The 19397-nt window shown below is 39.1% G+C and overlaps 1 protein-coding gene across 1 annotated transcript in view; it reads left to right on the top strand.

Moving 5' to 3' along the window:
* Positions 1-19397, top strand: part of LRP1B (LDL receptor related protein 1B) — a 1070902-nt gene that overhangs the window by 534467 nt on the left and 517038 nt on the right. Inside the window, exons 17-18 of the mRNA XM_065413676.1 lie at positions 1301-1426; positions 6729-6845. Of these exons, the coding sequence (XP_065269748.1) occupies positions 1301-1426; positions 6729-6845 (243 nt within the window). The remainder of the gene's footprint in view (positions 1-1300; positions 1427-6728; positions 6846-19397) is intronic.

Raw genomic sequence — 19397 nt, 5'->3', positions numbered from 1 at the left:
TGCAGTATCAGGCACCAATATTTATTTTGCTTAAATATACTTTTTTATTAGTGTCATTCATTTTCTCACTTAACTGGGACTAATATGCACAAAAATGGCTTTAAGAGAATTTTAAAGATAAATACACAAAAGCATGAAAATTCAGTTACAGACATAGCCTCCAGTTCTTGCATACAATGAACATAGTAGGTTAACATTTAAGATGGCACCCTGCTGTGTCTAGCTACTGGAGGTTTAATCCTTAACTGTGAAATGTGTGGCTTTTGTATGTTTGTCTGACATCCTTAATTTTTTCTTTATTGTTGTTGTTTGTGTTATGAATTTCCTTAAAAATGTTTTATTGTTGGTTGATAAGCATTGCACTATATATATATATGCTCAGATAATTAGTGTGAACACATGTCATCTCAAATAATTATATAATAAATTCCATATTAAATATGGGGAAACTAAGCACAATAAACAATGTATAAGGTTTATTATTTTTACAGCTTAATTATTTTTTCTAATAATGTGCCGACATTGATTAGGCTACTTCATGGTATATCAGACAAATTAACATTTTGAGTCATAGAATTGCAACTATCTTAATAATCTTTTTTACATTGTTATGTAAATATGAATGAATACTCAAAATTTGAGAAGTTAAATGCTGGCTTATGATATTAGTTTAGTATAAACTTCTGAAAATATGAGTTCATAATAGCAATTCTTTGAATTTAGATAGTGGTTTTCATTTGAGGATCTCAAAGCCCTTTAACCTTTAATGAAAATGCTAACATATCATTGTAGTTGGGTGGTCAGATCCTCAGCTGATGTAAATTGTCATAGCTACAATGGAGTTTTGCTGAGTTATGCCAGTTAAGGCTCTTACTCATAATGTTTATGAAAAATGCAAGGTGAAATCTGGCCCCTCTGAAGTCACTAGGAGTTTTATCATTGACTTAGTGGAGCTGGGTATTTACCTACAATCTGTAGCCATCCATTCCTATAAAGACTATACAATCTTACGGAACTTATTCTTCTCTCACTGATACCTATTTACACTTGTATAACTCCTTTTATTTTAATAGAGTCTCCAGATTTTGTATTATTATATCTGAAATACTTCAGCAACTGTTTAACTGGGACTCGACTTTTCCTGTTTGCAATACAGTTCTGAGCTATGAAGATTATAAATTATGGGGTAATCATATTAATTGTATCTCTAGTTCTTCAATGAGTGAAACTTAATATAATCATGTTTTCAGCAGTTTCTTTTTGATGATATGCTTAGGAGACAGTAATATTTTTTTCCTAGTCAATCATAGCTGTCCTGATGATCAGTTTAAGTGCCAGAATAACCGCTGCATCCCCAAGAGGTGGCTTTGCGATGGAGCTAATGATTGTGGCAATAATGAAGATGAATCAAATGAAACCTGTGCAGGTAAAAACTTTACTTGGATGTGTAAATAACTTTTATCTAAATTCCAATTCAATAAAAATTCATGCCTGTACTCAGCACTGAGCTGAACCAGCCTACTGTTGATGATCTGATTACTGCAGTTTTAAATGAATTCAGATTTTGATGTCACCAGGGCTAGAATGTAAATTATATTTTACTTAATCCCTATGCTTGACTCTGCTTTCCAAAGTAATTTGGCACTTAATCTATCCATATGGGTTGACTGTCAATGCACTACTTGGATGCAAACTTGTCCCTGCTAAATCTTTCTTGGCAGTTGGAATGTAGTTTATTATCATACTGTGATGTAAGTCATCTGACAAGTAAGCATTTTGTTCTTGTTGTTGTTTTTTACCTTGACAAATATAATTTTACTCAGTTTCCCCTGAACTCATCTGCAAATAGTTTAGTATTTGTTATATTATTTACGTATGGGGTTTTATAAGGAAGTCCCATTTGACCTTGTCTATTTATATTTCCATATCTGTCCCATTACAATAAAACTAGGAGTCCTAAACCACTCCATTCTTGCACAGAAACATACAGTCTTTAGTACAGATCAGTAGACAGTTCTAGAGAGGTCATTAGTAGTCTGATAAATGTTGAAAAATAGGCAGCAAACTTACTATTCTTTTTAAGTACTGAGTGAACGAAAGAGATTGACAGCATATATACACATATACTGAATCCATATTATCTGACTTAAAATGTCCTAAAACCAAACTGTGTTGATGTTTTACAGAAACATCCTTCCTTTCATATTTTGTTTAAAAATCTCTTTCGCTACACTACATTTCATTTATTTTCTGATTCTGTATGTTGGCCGTTTCAAAGAACAGGAGGAAAAATGCTCACTTATAGCAGCAAAGTAAGAAATCAATGGCTTTTATCTAGTGGGGTTTCCAATACATTAATTGATTTTTAAGTTGGGGAGTGCCAGTGCCGGCTCCAGCATTTCTGCCGCCCCAAGGAAAAAAAAAAAAAAAGGCCGCGATCGCAATCGCAACGGGCGGCAGCAATTGGGGGGAAAAAAAAAAAAAGCCGCGATCGGCGGCGGCAGTTCGGTGGCAGGTCCTTCGCTCCTAGAGGGAGTGAGGGACCTGCCGCCCCCAAATTGCCGCACGTGCCGCCCCTCTCCCTTGGCCGCCCCAAGCACCTGCTTGTTAAGCTGGTGCCTGGAGCCGGCCCTGGGGAGTGCAAATTGGCACATTTTAGAGAGCCGTTTCAGTTGAAACTCTAAAGGAAGCCTGTCACACAAATCATAATGTGCATTCTAACAATCTAGGTAAAAAGGATGGGAATTAGAGAACTACATTCTTCACCCCATAGTACAGAGAAATATGCATTTTAATTACTTTTTATTGTTCATAGCCCAAGTGCAGTTTAGGCCAGATCCTATAAAAGTCTTGCTCTGTTTACGTGAGTACAAGGGTCTATTGTGTAAGGGTTATTTATTTGAACAGGCTTTATGGGATGAGATTCTTATTTGTTCTTCTCTCTGCAGTCCACACCACCTATTGGCAATGACACAAACAACTATATTTTGTGAGCAAAAATAGAGGATTAAATGTATATAGTAATATGATGGTCTGCAGTTGGATCCTGCCTGACTAGTAACTAGTACATAATTTATGTATGTGACCAGTAACGAAAATTTTAGGGGCTGATTACATAGTTGGAGTCATATAGGTGGTGAGTTGTTTCCATTTGAAATAGATACATTTCTTTGAGAAACCTTTTACAAAGCTTCATGTCAGTAAATATACCAAGAGGCCTCCTAAAACTGAAGTTTTTTTAAAAAGGTTTTAAAGTTACAATGTATAATGTTATACAGTCTTTTCTTGTCCGATATTTGTTATTGATTAGCTGGATCAGTACAGTTGTTCTTCAAGGTTTATAGCCAGTAATATGAAAATAAAATATTATTTATAATTACTATGTCCAGTAGTTTGATAATCTTTCCATGGCTAGATTGCCTCTTCACTGTAGGGGCCATGCAAATGTTACAAAGCTCACCTAGTTGTAGAGGAAGGATCTGAGGGACCGTTGAGTGTAACAGGGACAAGGTGTCCCAATTCTGCAGATCCAGGGGTTATACAGGGAGGGGCAACTCTGGATTTGTGGAGGCTGAAGCCATCCTGTGTACATAGGATGACTGTCCTTTTGTGCAGCTTAGCTTAGTTCTCTTTTCCTACCCTCCTCCAACATGCAGTGTAGCTCCAGCAGGAGCTTGCTGCAGTGTGCTGAGTCCCCCTATAGCTGTTCAACTGCAGCTGTTGTGGAAACTGTGATGGAGTTTACACACCCAATAACCCAGAGCAAACCGCGGAGCAATACTGGGTTAAGGAGGCGCACCCCCTTCAGCACATGCAGGGCTTTAGGTGAAGAGACAGTTTGAAAGGGCACTGGTAGGCCAGGGGAAGGTGCTACAGTCTGCACGAGGAAGTGAGGTTGAAGCCTATGGGCAAAGTGAGTGCTGTGCAGGTAAGACCACTCTGGGAGAAGTGATCCAAATCCCCCCTCCGCTTTGGAGGTGGGAACCCACAAAAGCCTCTGAACCATACCCCTTACCCCAGGGAAATTAAACTCCTCTAGTAAGACTATGACCACACCCCAAAGGGAGAAGCTCCAGCCTGGTTGGAGAAGACCCAGAGGAGAGTTTAACTTGGGGTAGACCAACAGGTCATCTGAAGACTGCAACATCCAGGGTTGGGACCCTGTGGAGAAGGAGGGCCTCAGTCCCCCTATCTTGCTCCCCCCACTCCACTGTTGCGACAGAGCCCCGAAGAGAGAAGAGGAAACACATAGGAAGAGCTGAGGCTCATGATATATGACCCAGCAGGGTCCCACTCTAGAAAAGAGAGACTGAAAAGAACTGTGGAGCCATTGCCTGACCACTGTGCCAGCTGGCTTTGAGACTGACCCACCATAGGGACACAACATGGGTTAATGCTGGTTCAAGTGATATTGACTCATTCCTGGTTTTCCAGACTGATATCTGGGGTTTGAGAAGGGGATGGTGCCAAGAAAAAGCGGGTTGCTCTGAGCTGCATCCCCAAAATCCCACAGTGGAACTGTGGAGTACTAGCAAAAGGCCTTCCATGGTGTACTGGGGCATGCGCTGTGTGTCCGTGAGAAAGAGAGAGAGAGCAAGCTGAGGATAGATGCTCCATCCAATAAGGAGCTAATACATTCCTCTTCTCAAGAGCTGGCATGAGGACCCATCCTGTCTTATTCTCTTCTGGTTCTGCCAAAGCCCCACACCAATGAATTTAGCTGGGCATTTGCTCACGATAATTTTGAAAGGGTAAACTCTTTGGGAACAAAGTTGTATGTTTTTATGAAACACTGCTGAACATGCCTACTCTGATGGAAAGATTTCTATATGCGGAAAGTATGGAGAAGCTCTAAAAAAGGAGAGTCTGACTCCTGCTGTTAAGTATTATATATGGATGAATAGTGCTTTAGTAAGTGTGAAGTATTAGAGTCATCTTAGCTGGTGTAAATTGGTTTAACTCCATTAAAGGCAGGAGCTGTGCTCATTTACACCAGCTGAGTATGTGTCATTATTTTATTTTATTTTATTTTATTTTATTTATTATTCACTAATAATGAATAATCGTCTCCATCAACTACTCCAAATAAAGTGGCAGGACAAGATCAGAAGCCAGGATATTCGAAGTCAAATCCAGCAATTATCTCCATCACCATTGGTTTGTTTTCGCAGAATTTTTGGTATCATAACAATGGCAGACCAACAAATTCTGAAGTGTGTGTACCAAGAAATGCTGATACGTGGCTGGCAATCACATGGGTGCCAAAAGCTTTGGTGGCACAATAACATTGCCAGTGATGGATATAAACTGAATATACAATCAGACTACCTTAAGCATCCTGTCAGAGACTGTTCTGGGTGGCACTCAATTTACAAGGAAGCCACGTCTTTTTGGGGATTTGCCATGATGGTGATGATGAGTGTTATGATCATCATCATCACAGTGTAGGACTGTATTTATTCCAGAAGATTTTGATGAGCTATTTTTTTTACTGATGGCATAGTTGACAATGTATAAAGCAATAATAACATCAAAAATAATCCCATCAGGGAGGAAACCTGGAAGAGGATTATTTTTCAACATTACAACAACCTAAAGCACACATCAAAATGTGTACAAATCTTCTTGAAGCAATAAAGATCAAGTGTTTAGTACTTTGCCCATCATAGTCACTTGAACTGAATTTAAAAGAAAAAAAAATCATAAGGAGTTTTTTCATTGTACATAAGCTAAATCAACAGCAACAAGGAGCATCTGAAGTAATCTAATATTGTGTGCATCTGGAAGAAGCCTGTATTTACAAGAAATATATATGTGTATACACACACCATAGGCCAAATTCATCCCTGCCATAACTCCGCTGAGTTTAATATCATTATGCCGGAAATGAATTAGCTCCAGTGTTCCCAAAAGACACTTCAGTGTATTTTTTTAACGGCAAGTGGTGTGTAAAAATAATGAACTGGTTTACTATAATGAAATCCCATTATTCCCTTTGTCTTCATTGTCAATATGTGGCTATAAACGTTGGTGGATGACAGATGTCAGGTGAGCAATTACATGATTTCTTTACAAACCAGATTAAACCATTAATTTAATTCTTAAAGTGGAAAGAAAACCATACTACACAGAACTAATGAAATATAGCAAACAACTGTCCGCACATTTGATAGGGAGAAGGGATAATCTGTAATGTGAACCAGATCACCTAATTCTGAATTAAATTTATTTAAGTACTAATCACTGCTCTGAATATTTAGGTTTGGATTTTCAAAGGATACTGGGGAAATTAAGTACCCAACTTCCTCTGGAATTCAGTTGGATTTGGATGCCTAACTTCTTTTGCCTTCTTTGAGAATGCCAGCCTTAATCCTACTTTGGCATTTTCAGATTTTTGATTATTTTGACTACAACATTAATATTGGTTTAACATTTAATTTCCTGTAATTGCATAATTTTGTGAAACCTCACAAATTTCTGACCTACTGGGAAATCCATTATGAATTATTGAATGTAATGATAAGGGTACAGTACTGCAGGTACCTTCAATTTCCACTGAGAGCAAAGGAGATGAGGATAGCACTCAGTCAAGGGCAAAGCAAAAACCATCTAGACCTCCACCTGCTAAGTTAGTTCTAGGGAAAGCCATGGACTGAATGATCTAACAGATTGTACTCTATCTCTTGCTTTTTAAGATTTTAAGATTTTGCGTGCCTTTGTCATTGCAGCAAGAACATGTCAAGTTGATCAGTTTTCTTGTGGGAATGGACGTTGTATTCCAAAATCGTGGTTGTGTGATAGGGAGGATGACTGTGGTGATGAAACAGATGAAATGGCATCATGTGGTAAGTTACTAATTATTTACCCTACATAAATTGGCCATTAAAAACATCGTGAAGATTTAAAGTCTGGTATAAAAAGAGAAATAAGAGGATTTTAAAGGATATTTTGGCTTTTTATGTAAGTAGGTAAGTAGATATAGTAGGTTTTTAAATTTTTATTGAACCAATACATAATTACTGCATTTCTGCCCTAAAAACTTTATTTTATTTATTTTGATTTAGAAGCTCATTTCCACTACCAAGCAGCAACTCATAATCAAATATTGTCACCCCCCACAGTTTGGCCTATATCTCAACCCTATATCTCTCTTTGAAGGCCAAGTGAAATAAATAGGCCCTTCAGCATACCCTGAATGTTATGCTATATTCATTTAGATTAAACATATGAACCCAAAGAGACAAAGGTGTTAACATAATGCTGTCCAATTTTAAACAAGGGTCAGGGTTTGGTATACAGAGACCTCAGCCTGCTTCCTACTAGGGCAATCACACCATTAAAGATTCTTTGGACCTTCATGAAAGATACAAAAAAAAAAAAAAAAGAAAAAGAAAAACAGTTAAAGCATTCAAAATGTAAAGTATTAGATTTTAACAACATCCCAGAAGGGGAAAAACAGAACAAAACAAAAACTTGTCTGATTGTCTGGCAGTTTCTGAGAAGGTATTAAAGATGGTAAAAACTGTTTTTTTGAGGAAAAGAGTAGCTGAGAGGGGCTGGTTGCTGTTGTTGGTAAAACCTGTTTGCTAGAAGACAAAACAAAACTAACACATACAAAAGGAGAGAGAAAAGAATAGCAAAGAGAAAATGCAGTTTCTGTCTCTGGCATTCACTCTCACTTGCAACCTCACTGCTGGAAGAACAGTCACAGCATTCAGTCTTATCAGCCACTCCAAGACCTGATAAATTTGTAACAGTATGGGCTGTTTTAGGGCACTGGTTTAGCTGCCTGTTTCTGGTCACAGGCTAACAGCAGCGTAGCAAGATATACAGTCTTGGACAACTAAGCCAGACTCTTAGTAGACAGAAGGAAGAAAGAGAGAGAGAGAGAGAGGAAAGAAAAGACATAATGTAGGGAAGGAAAAGGACACATGGGGGGTGAGGATGAGAAAATCTCACATCCCAGGTGATGTTTGAGATTGAGCTGGGAAGATGGTAGTGTCATCTGGGTCCCTCTTTCTGGCCTTGTCTGGTCAGGACATCTCTCAGGATTATGAAGAAGTAGGTCCATGGTCCCAGGAGACAATGAGGGTGGCAGCCATGATGGTGGAGCTTGCTCCTTCCCTTTCTCTCCTCTTTCAGTCAGCCATTATTATGGTTGCCAACTTGCCCCCCAAAGCCTCTTTTTCAGAACCCCAAAAGGGGAGCGATGGGCAGAAAAGCCTATCCTTTCCTTATTTTGTTCACCAATTAGGCCTAATTTTCAATACACCAATTTTGGTTCATCGATTTCTGGTTGTATACTGTTCTTCTTTACCAGGCATAATCTTAACATAGTCTTTGAATTATACCAGTAGGCCTCTGTGCTTAGACTAATTCAGCCTTTCTGTCCCTTTTTTGCACCTTTCAGATCAACATTTGTTGTTATAGGTTATTTTTTGATCTTTCGTTCACTTTTTACAGTTGAGCTTCAAATTAGGGTAAATTAGTAAAACTTGAGACTGGGACAGGAGGGGTATCATTGTGTTTGGGGGACTTTACAGAGAACTCTACCTCTCTCAAATACATGAAGAGGGATCTAATATCAGAGCTTCTGCTGATTGTAGCTACGGGGAGAGAGGTGATCTGTCAGGTAGGCTTTATTAATAAAGCCAGTCAGGGCTTTATTAATCAAAATGAACACCTTAAAATTGAACTGGAAGCTCACAAGTAAGGCTGCATGTCTGTCATGGAGGTCACGGAAGTCACGAATTCCATGACTTTCTGTGACCTCCGTGACTTTTGTAGCAGCCGATGTGTTTGGGCCAGCAGCAGTTTGGATGTAGGAGGGGGCTCGGGGCTGGGTCACGGAGTTGGGCTATGGGGCAGTGCTTACCTTGGGGGGGGGAGGAGGGAGGGAGGCTCCCGGCCAATGGGAGCTGCAGAGCTAGAGCTCGTGGCGGGAGCAGCGCGCAGATCCCCCCTGGCCTTCCCTCCCTCTAGAGGCAACTTCCAGGGAGCTGTGCAGAGCTGGGTAGGGAGCCTACCAGTCCTTCCAAAGCCCCCCGCCCCAGCACCCACGGGATCCCAGGCCACCCCCCAGCACCCGCAGCCCCCGGCCCAAGTTTTAGTTAGGGGTATATAGTACAAGTAATGGACAGGTCACGGGCCGTGAATTTTTGGTTACTGCCTGTGACCTGTCCATGACTTTTACTAAAAATACCTGTGACTAAAATGTAGCCTTACTCACAAGTAACTAGTATAGGTCTCAAAGCAGCCATGTCATGCGCTTTCTGCAAGAAGCCCTATCAAAATGCTTCCTATTCACTAAATAATAATGATATAATTGCTGACTTGCTAATTTATGTACTGTACTTGGGGAGGATAAGAACTGATAATCTAGTAATGATGAAAAGAAGAAAATGTCTTTGAAGAGAGAATTTGAAAAAACTTGTAAGCTATTGACTGCTTCAGAAATTCTAACCATATAAACTTGGAGTGAGAGTTTCTAAAGCACCTAGCAAAGTTAGAAACTGAAATACCATTTATTTTCAATAAGAATCAGACATCAGACTTTGTTAGGCACTTCTGAAAATTCCACCTTTAATCACTATTAAAATATATTAAATGTTTCTTACTTAAAATAAAGCTAAAATAAAAGGAATGTACCTGAGAAAGTGTTATAATTGCAGTGTTATTTTAGGTTTTCTGAAACTTCTCATTGCTCCAAACTTCTCATGGTCATTAGTGTAGTCAGCATTCTGTAGTGTTTTGTCCAGGACTTCTTTTATTTTACACTTTTTTATTAAAAGAGATATAAAACTTTTTATTGCCATTTTTAGGAGCTCTTGTTTTGATTCTCATGGTTTTTTTAGCACAGTTTTATTTTAAGCTTCATGATCCTTTCCTTTTTGGCCCAAAACCTGTGTAAGCATTAGTCTAGTAATGATCCTATTCTTGCTTTTAGATTTTTTTTTCCAATAAAAAGTTTAAAAGTTTACATGTCACAAGTCTTGACTTAGAACTGCCAAAGGTTTCTTTAAAAATAGCTTTTTTATTTGATCACATTGGCATGGTTACAGCTTTCATTAGTACTTCTCCTATCATTGTGCTGGCTTTTTCCTTTCACTTTTTATTAAAAATAAGAGGTTTTCTTTTTTGAAAATGGATATATATATGTACATATATACATATAAACTATTAGTTGCCCACTCAAAGAAACTTTACTAGCTTCCTGGCAAATAAAAATAGATGCCTGATATACAGTTAAAAGTACAGAATATACATGTAAGTATAATAAATAGCAGTCATATAGTTGTATTCAATTCTATGTGTGTATATGTAAAACACAGAGAGAAAAGTATAGAAAGAAAGAAAGAAAGAAAGAAAGAAAGAAAGAAAGAAAGAAAGAAAGAAAGAAAGAAAGAAAGAAAGAGATTATCCAAAACAATAGCAAATACCAATATAGTAGTAAAATTTGATCTCAGATTGCCAACAAGCACCAAAAAGTAGAACATATGAGTATAAAGGATCTAACAGCAAAACAGTAGCGGCATGGAGAATGCTATCTTTCCAAAGTCAAGTTGGGATAGATAGGCTTAGCTAACATTTCTTTGCCTAAAGGTCCTGGTAAAGGGCATAGTTTGACAAAGAGTGAGAAGTTTTAACATTATATCTCTGTTATTGTGATGTCCTGTCCCTTTAAATCGTTAGGCATTCTGTGCTCACTCAGGCCTTGTCTACACTACTGGGGTAAGTCAATCTAAGTTACGCTACTCCAGCTATGTGAATAATGAAGCTGGAGTCAACATAGCTTAGGTTGACTTACTGTGGTGTCTACACTGCGCTGCGTCAATGGGAGACACTGTCCTATTGACTTACCTTACTCCTCTTGTTCTGGTGAAGTACCGAAGTTGACCGGAGAGCGCTCTGTGTTTGATTTAGCGGGTCTTCACTAGACCCCTCCTGATTGATCGCAGCAGCATCGATCCCTGGTAAGTGTAGACATGGCCTCATGCAACAGCCTTTTGCTGTTTGGTTTTAGTTTAAGTTTTGCTTCCAGAACAATAAAGTCTCCACAGAAGACAAGCTATGCTTTAAATCAGCTTCTCCTGTGTGTGTCTATCTCCTGTTGTGCTGGGTCCAGATATAAAATATTGGCAATGAGGATATTTTATCCTACGAGTGTCTAGTGGTTCCTACTGCCTGAAAAAGAAGAAGAAAAAGTAAGCACATAATATTTTTTTTTTTTAAAAAGGAAGAAAAAAGTTCACCTGGAAACAGAAGGTGGAAGACTGCTGCTGCATTTTGCTTCAGGTACAGATGGAACCAGCCAGTTAGAGAGGGGGAAGTTGGTAATTAAAGACCGAACACAGCAGAAGTTTTCTGCCATTGCTGCCTAGCTGCTCCAGAGACAGAATAGTGAGGGCAGGGCGTCCATTTTTGTTCTCAAGCAAGCTAGAGAGAGAAGCAGCTTTAGCCTGCATTGGGGGTCCGCAGCCAGCACAAGGAGCCCAAGTACAACCAAAGGAGTGATTCTGTAGTATAAGTCCACAGCCAGTGGAGGGAGATCAAGTGCAGGTAGTGCTGCACAGTAAAAAAAAAAAAAAAAAAAAAAGCATGGGGGGGAGAGTTTCCCTGTGGAAGTGAAGGCATCTGGGATGGTGAGAAGCCCAGCAGGAGAATGGCAACTTGTGTGGGCAAAGTTGATGAATTTAGCGAAAACTGCAAGTCATGGGTGGTGTACCTCAAACATTTAGAGCAGTGTTTCCCAAACTTGGGACGCCGCTAGTGTAGGGAAAGCCCCTGGTGTGCTGGGCCAGTTTGTTTACCTGTCACGTCCGCAGGTCCGGCTGATCGCGGCTCCCACTGGCCACGGTTTGCTGCTCCAGGCCAATGGGGGCTGCAGAAAGGGCGACCAGCCCGTCCCTCAGCCCGCGCCGCTTCCCTTACACAAGGGGCATCCCAAGTTTGGGAAACACTGGTTTAGAGCAATTTGTAGCTTGCAATTGCATTCCAGACAGACAAGTTTCAGCCTTGCTCACAGTGATGAGTCTGAAGGCATATGGACTGCTGCATGACTTCTTGTCTCCAGCTGTGCCTGGAATTGCCATGTATGCCACAATTACTATAGCAATGCAGGAACATAGCAGAATATTATTGGTTCCATCCGCGACTATCAGGGAAGTGAAGAATTGGTAGCAAAGTTTGGTGCTACTCTAAGGTTAAAGTTTTCAGAGCATTGTAGTTTGGGCAAATATTAAGTGATATCCTTCATGATCAAGTATCGGGGGTAGCTGTGTTAGTCTGTATCTACAAAAACAACAAGGAGTCTAGTGGCACCTTAAAGACTAACAGATTTATTTGGGCATAAGCTTTCGTGGGTAAAAACCTCACTTCTTCGGATGCAATCCGAAGAAGTGAGGTTTTTACCCACGAAAGCTTATGCCCAAATAAATCTGTTAGTCCTTCGTGATTAGTTTGTCTCTGGGTTACACAATGACCAGATCCAGAAAAAGTAACTGTCTGTATCAATGCTTAAATTCAAGAAAGCTGTTGAGGTAGCTATTGCCATGGAAACCACAGAGAAGGATTCTCTGGAATGTAATGTGTACTGAGAAGTTCACCTCCTGAATCAGTGAGACAGAGAACCACAGAAACATAAGGAATTTCCATGTGGCCATTATGCATAAACTACCCACACTGAGGAGGACTGCTGGGCATGCCAGGTCATTTGCAGAAGGTGCCAGAAGAAAGGATATATCACTGTAATGTGTCTCACAGTTCAACAATCAGCAACACCGTATAACCAAACATCCAAGAAGACACTATGAAGATTGAACCTAAGAAAAGATGGAAATCAGGAATTCATAATGTGGAAAAAGCCAAGAGCTCTACTGACATTGACCAAGACGTAGCACTGTATGTATTATCAGAAGCTGGAGTAAGAAAAAGAGTTCCTACAAGAATGGAGGTTGATACTGGAGCTGCAGTTTCACTGATTTTGTCACATCAGACTTTGTGACAAGTTCCCCTGGAAGAAACCTCCATGGTTTTGATGACTCATCCTGGAGAAAAGTTAGTCTGAAAAGGGATAATCCAGATGAAAGTTCAGCTAGATGGACAATCCATTGTTTTCCCCTTGTATGTGAGAGAAGGGAAATATCCACCATTGTTTAACAGAATTTGGCTTGAGAAGTTCAAGTTGAATTGTACCAAGATCAAGGCGATCACAAAAATACTTCAAACTCTTTAAGAAATACTGGACAGACACTCTAGAGTTTTTGAAAAAGAACTTGCACAGATGAGCAATTTGTCAGTCAAGCTCACTGTTAAGTCAGCCAGCCAGCCAGCCAAAATACTGTTAGTCCAGACTTGTGCCTTATGCTCTGAAGCCTTTGGGGGCCGATTTGGACTCTTTAGAGAACATTGGAGTCTTGTCACCAGTTTCACACAATGAGTAGACTATACCCATTGTACCACTGATCAAGGAAGATGCCTCTGTCAAATTTGTAGAGATTTCAGAGTGACCCAGAATCCAGTTTTATGTTTTTGGTTGTAGTTGATGCCCATTCAAAATGACCAGAAGTTTTCAGAATGACATCTACTATTGCTACTAAGACCATTGGACATCCTTGTACCTCAGTCAGTCAGTTTGGTTTGCCATTACAGTTGGTGAGTGACAATGAACCTCAATTCTGTTTTGAAGAGTTTCAGAAGTTCCTAGCTTCAAATGGACATCAAGCACATAATGCTGTGCTCCATACCATCCTGTTACAAATGGACTAATGGAGTGCTTTGAACAGATACTTAAGCACACCTTAAGAGCTAACAAATACATTTTGAGTCTCAGCACAAATTAGATAATTTCTTGCTTATCTACAGGAACATACCATATGCTACTATCCAAGAGTCACTTGGAACTCTTTTCTTGAAGCAGTCTTTGTGTACCTGTAGTGTCCTGATGTTGCCCCACATGTAGCCAAATCCCAAGCTATGCAAATTGATTGACGTAAGATTCATCATAGTTTTTCTTCCAGTAAGTGACTTAGTGTGGACTTGCAACTATGGAATGTGGTACCGAGAAAAAATGTAAAATGCATGGAACCTGTTTCACTCATGGTAAAACCATATAACGGTATTTTATGGGATTGACATATGGATCAGTTGTTGCCTCTGAGTACCAGAGTCCAGGGATGTCCCAGTAGAATTTCTGTTCCTCCAATTGAACCTCCTTCCATTAAAACTCAGAAGTTTGAAGACTTGGTAGAAGAAACTTAGATTGTGTTAATTCCTTACCAGATCTAGTTGCTTCCTTACCACATGCAATTCCTGTTTTTCAGCACAATGCCACACCACCATCACGATGTTATCTCAAGAAAGTTTGAAAACCAGTAGTGTACCTGAATTTATAAGTTGTTTAGTTAGTGAATTGCTATCCTGGAACAGAATAATCCCTTGCAATTTAAGAGACTGTGGTAGTCCACCTGCAAATGTCAGTTAGATTATATAGTGTTTTATGTTAGTCATGTAAAATATTACGGCAAAGTGTTTTAAAATAGGTCAGAGTAATGTAGTGTCCTGTCCTTTTAAATTGTTAGGTAGTCTGTGTTCACGGAGGCATAGCCTCACATTGGTTTTCATTTCAGTTTTGCTGGCATAACAATAAAATCTCCACCACAGACAGCTGTGCTTAAAATCCACTCTGCCTGTGTGTGTCTATCTCCTTTCTCTGCTAGGTCCAGATATTATATCAGTTATATCTCTTTTAGAGAGGAATAGGACTATCTGGAGTACATTTTATGAGTGTGAGATATTTCATATTTTACTGGAACAAAAAACACACTTGTGCCAGCTCAGCAGCTAGTCAATAGTAGATAGATCTCTGACTACCTTTGATTTTACTCATCTTTCATCTGATTCAGCATATACAAATACAAAATACATGAAGACAACATGGTCCTTTTACAAACTTCAAAGGAACTCAGAACCTTATACTCCCAAAATGTGGGTCTCCATTCCTTTAGCTACTAGAGAATCCTTGTTAGCTTTCAGTAGTATTAAGGCTTACATCCCTGTTACCTTTTAGGGCCACCTGCTACTCTTACTCCTCCTTGGACTCTCAGAATCTCACTGGGTGCTGACTTCCTTGGTTGTCTGAAACACATCTCCCTGTGATACGATTCTCCAGTCTTTGCCCGTTAGACCAGAACAAGAGTTAAATGCCTTTAAAACTGCAGACTTTTGTAGTTGATAGTCCCTTGTGTCTGTACAATTATTGTCCTTGGGGAAGGAAAACAGTATGAATTATTTGAACAGAGAGCAGTTCTCTTTTAAAAAAACAAGAAGATTAAAAGCATAGAGAAAAATGTATTAAGCAAAAATAAACTGATCCCTTAACTTACCTAAAGTTTGCATTGTCTAAAGTCTATCTAGGCAGGTTATTTTCAATTTCTGTTAATGTAAGACAAAAAAAATTACTCATTCACATGCTTTCAGAGATCAAAACTTGTGTCTGATTCCCTTGTCTGCAAGAGCAGTATGTCCCCCCAGTATCTTGTGTGTGTCTTCCTGTCACATGAGTCCTCAAATACAAATTTTAGAAATTAAACATGTAATTCCTACTTTGACACAATCCTGATTACAACCAGTCTCTACAGGGCAATAACATCAAAGACTTGAGCAGGCTGATTCAGTCAAACAAAGGATATTTTTATGCATCTAGCCCCCACTATGATACAGTCATAGTACCCATTGACTTCAGTGGGACTACTCATATGCTTGAAGTGTAAGTCTTTGAAGGGTCAGGGCCCTAGTTGGTATCATTGAAAAACTTACAGGATTTTGGAATTGTAAAATCAAATGCACTAATCTTGTCTTTTTTCCTTTTTAACTTCTCTCTAATTCATCCCTTCTTTTCTTTCCTCTTATCACCCTCCTCATTGAGTGTAGTGAAGGTATATTGAAAGCCAGTATAATATATGTGATGTTCCCCTCTGGTGTTATCCAGAACGGTGATCTGCTAGGTCACTCCAGTCCTTCACTCTGGGAGCCAGCCTTACCCTGCTCTGCTGTGAGAACCCCCACTCCTGGGCTGTTCACGCACAGCCTCTGGCAAATAAGCTGCCCCTTGGATTGTGCAACTGAATGACACTAGCCAATATCTCCGGTCCCAGGCACAACCCTAGGAACCTCCGTCTTGCAGTGTCCAGTTATGCCCACTGGACACTGCAAGCTTATATGAGTTTGTCAATATAACAAATAAATTTTGTTTGTTATCCCAAGGGGAATCTCTGACATGCTTCAAACCAAATGCACTGCTTCAGGTAGAATAGACAAACAGATTTATTAACTATAAAGATAGATTTTAAATTATTATAAGTCAAAGCATAAGAAGTCAGATTTGGTCAAATGAAATAAAAGCAAAACACATTCTAAGCTGATCTTAACACTTTCAATGCCCTTACAAATTTATATGCTTCTCACCACAGGCTGTCTGGTTGCTCTTCAGCCAGGGTCTCCCCTTTGATCAGCGCTTCAGTCACTTGATGTGGTGTCTGTAGATGTAGGTGAAAGAGAGAGAGAGAGAGAGAGAGAGAGAGAGAGAGAGAGCATGGCAAATGTCTCTCCCTTTTATCATGTCCTTTCTTCCCTCTTGTTTTGCCCCCCCCCCACACCTTCAGAGTCGGGTGAGCATTACCTCATTGCAGTTCCAAACTGACAAAAGGAAGAGGGGTGACTCCCTCGAGAGTCCAACAGATTATTTTGTTGCTGTCTAGGCCAGCATCCTTTGTTCCTGTGAGGCTGGGCTGGGTTTGTCCCATACATGCCCTGATGAACTGCCTCTCAGCTCTTGGAGAGTTTTTGCCTGGGATTATTTTAAACCATGAGGATACATTTTCAGCGTCATAACTTCATATATGAAATTATAACCTATAACATTACTATAACATTACTGTAACAATTACTATAACATCACTATACCAACCATGTTCAGTGCATCATGAGCCTTCCGAAGACACCCAACATGACAAATTTTGCATTGGATACCTCATAATCATTTTATAAAGGTGAACATGGGGGTGTAAAGTACTCCCCCGAGGTACAGAGTGTCATTATAATATTGATCATTCTGATTATTTACTTCAGAATCAATCACATGCTTTGAAAAAGCAAAATAAAACTGCAGAGGCAAGTCAGAGTACCTTTTAAGGTAAAACCTGTGGTTCTTTTAAAGTTACATTTGCTGGTAGAGCGCATTTTTAGAAGTCTCTTGAGCCTCTGCCAAATCTAGGTATTAAATGTATTAGCATTTTTGCATATCTCTAGCATCCAGGTACAAGATGCAGGACGATTGACAAATTATTTTTAATACTTTAATTGAAAATCTGCAGATATGAGAGGAAAGGTAATGTGTTAATTCTGGTTAACACCATAAACAGATTAGAAGATGCCATTTGTTTTCATATAAAATCTCTGTCCTCGAAGCACTTAAAAAGTTATGGTGCTGAACGCTTGTTCACTCAGCATTCTTCATGCAAGTGAACGTATGGTAAGAAAAACACATATACTGCACCCTTGGATATTCGTCTATCTGAGGGTACAATTCTACTACCATGTCTTTATTTGTGCCTAGAATGAGGTAACAGATGCTTAATTAAGGAGGCTCTCTTTCTGTGTGTTCCTGTGCATAATTGTTAGCAGAAATTAAAATAAGGAATAGCAGAAGCTATTCCTTATTTTCATATTTTCTGTATGCCACACTCATAAACAGGGTAGTTGTATTTTAAAAAAATGCTGAGGTATAAAAATTGAGGTCTCAGTCCTGAAAATGCCAGCACATGTGTTTAACTTTCAGCATGAGTACTCTCACTGACTTCAACGGGACTAGTCACATGTCTAAAATTAAGTATATGCATAAGTATTTGCAGGATTGGTGTCTCAAAAAGAGATCCCTTGAAGTTTGTGTGGCAAATATAAACATTTTGAAGCTTCATGCACTTTAAATTTCAGCAAGCTGATGTATTTGAAAGCTTTCTATAGTAGTTTGTCATTTTAATACAAATTCATGGGAATATCCTTTGTATGAAAAGGTGCATTTATGCAGCAAAATCCAACTTTAATTTGATTAGTGTCTTTCAGACAAACTAAGATAAAATACAATCGTACAGAATGAAGGATTTTTTTAGAGGAGAAAATTCTGGACTAAGCTGTTCTTTACTTTCATCTTAGTTTGTAAACACTATTCCTTCGTAAAATGTACAGCAAGAAACTTTTCCTGAAAAATCTGCTGATTCAGAATGGTTGCATTTATGCCATAGACTTACACTGATTACAGTGGACAGATGTGGAAGGGGAGGAGGAAAGGAAGTGGCTGCAAAATATGGATCTACAGATACAGACTGCACAATCCCTGGCTTATAGCTGATGTGGTTCTACATAACTTTATATTCCTTTACTGGCACTGGCAGCACAGGTAACCCCAGGCAGCTGCAATCCTGTGAACACTGTGACAAGTTTCACAGGGCATATAAAAGTGTAGCATTTACTTAAGTTACAGAATATATTTTTACAGTTTATTTCCTCACTCTCTCTACATTTAGGCAATAATCTCTCTGTATATTTAATGTGACTGTTCTGTGTAAATGGTGTGGCGGTCTTGGGGCAGTTACACAGTGGTAAGGGACAGTTTCACATAGCCACACTTCTTCTCTGTGCAGGCTTTCAAATAACTATTTTTGCTGACTTTCATCAAACAGGTCCCTTCTGCTTTGCTTGAGGGAGGGAAAGAAAAGTATGGGTCTAAGTAACAAAGAGAATTCTACATCATACTATTACGTGACAGTCAATACAGTAGTTTGTCTAACCAGTTCATCTAGCTGTCTTATGCTTTTTGATTTATCAGTTTATTTATTTATTTTCATGTTTATGACTCTCTTTATAACTTCTTGCAAAGGGTATTTGTTGTGTCATCCTGTCAGGTCATCTTGAATTTTCCTTGTGTCACTTTTTCAGCATCCACTTTGCTCACTCTTAATATTTCAGTCTGGTCAAACTTTACACATCACTTATACATTTTAATCCTCTTGTAGTTTCATACTCAAGCACTATAAACAGTAAGTTAATGTGCTTAATGCTTCACTTCTCATTTTATATCACAATTTGATGCCAAGCATGAGTATACTGTAGGATTCTGACTGTGAAAACATTGTTACCAGTCATACTTTTATGAAATAATTTACAATATTCTCTGTATGCAATATTATTTTTCAAGAGAGACAAAATTATGCTTTATTTCCTATTTTTGTGTGTGTTACTATGACTGATCCTTGTTGTCAAACTGCATTTTTCCTCATGCATTTGAATAACTCTGGCTCCCCCTGTTGATTCAGCAATTTCCATAAACGTACTAGGGTTGC

The sequence above is a fragment of the Emys orbicularis genome, chromosome 11 (assembly GCF_028017835.1).
Source record: "Emys orbicularis isolate rEmyOrb1 chromosome 11, rEmyOrb1.hap1, whole genome shotgun sequence".
NCBI classification, from domain to species: Eukaryota; Metazoa; Chordata; order Testudines; family Emydidae; genus Emys; species Emys orbicularis.
This window is presented reverse-complemented; position numbering and strand designations above follow the sequence as displayed.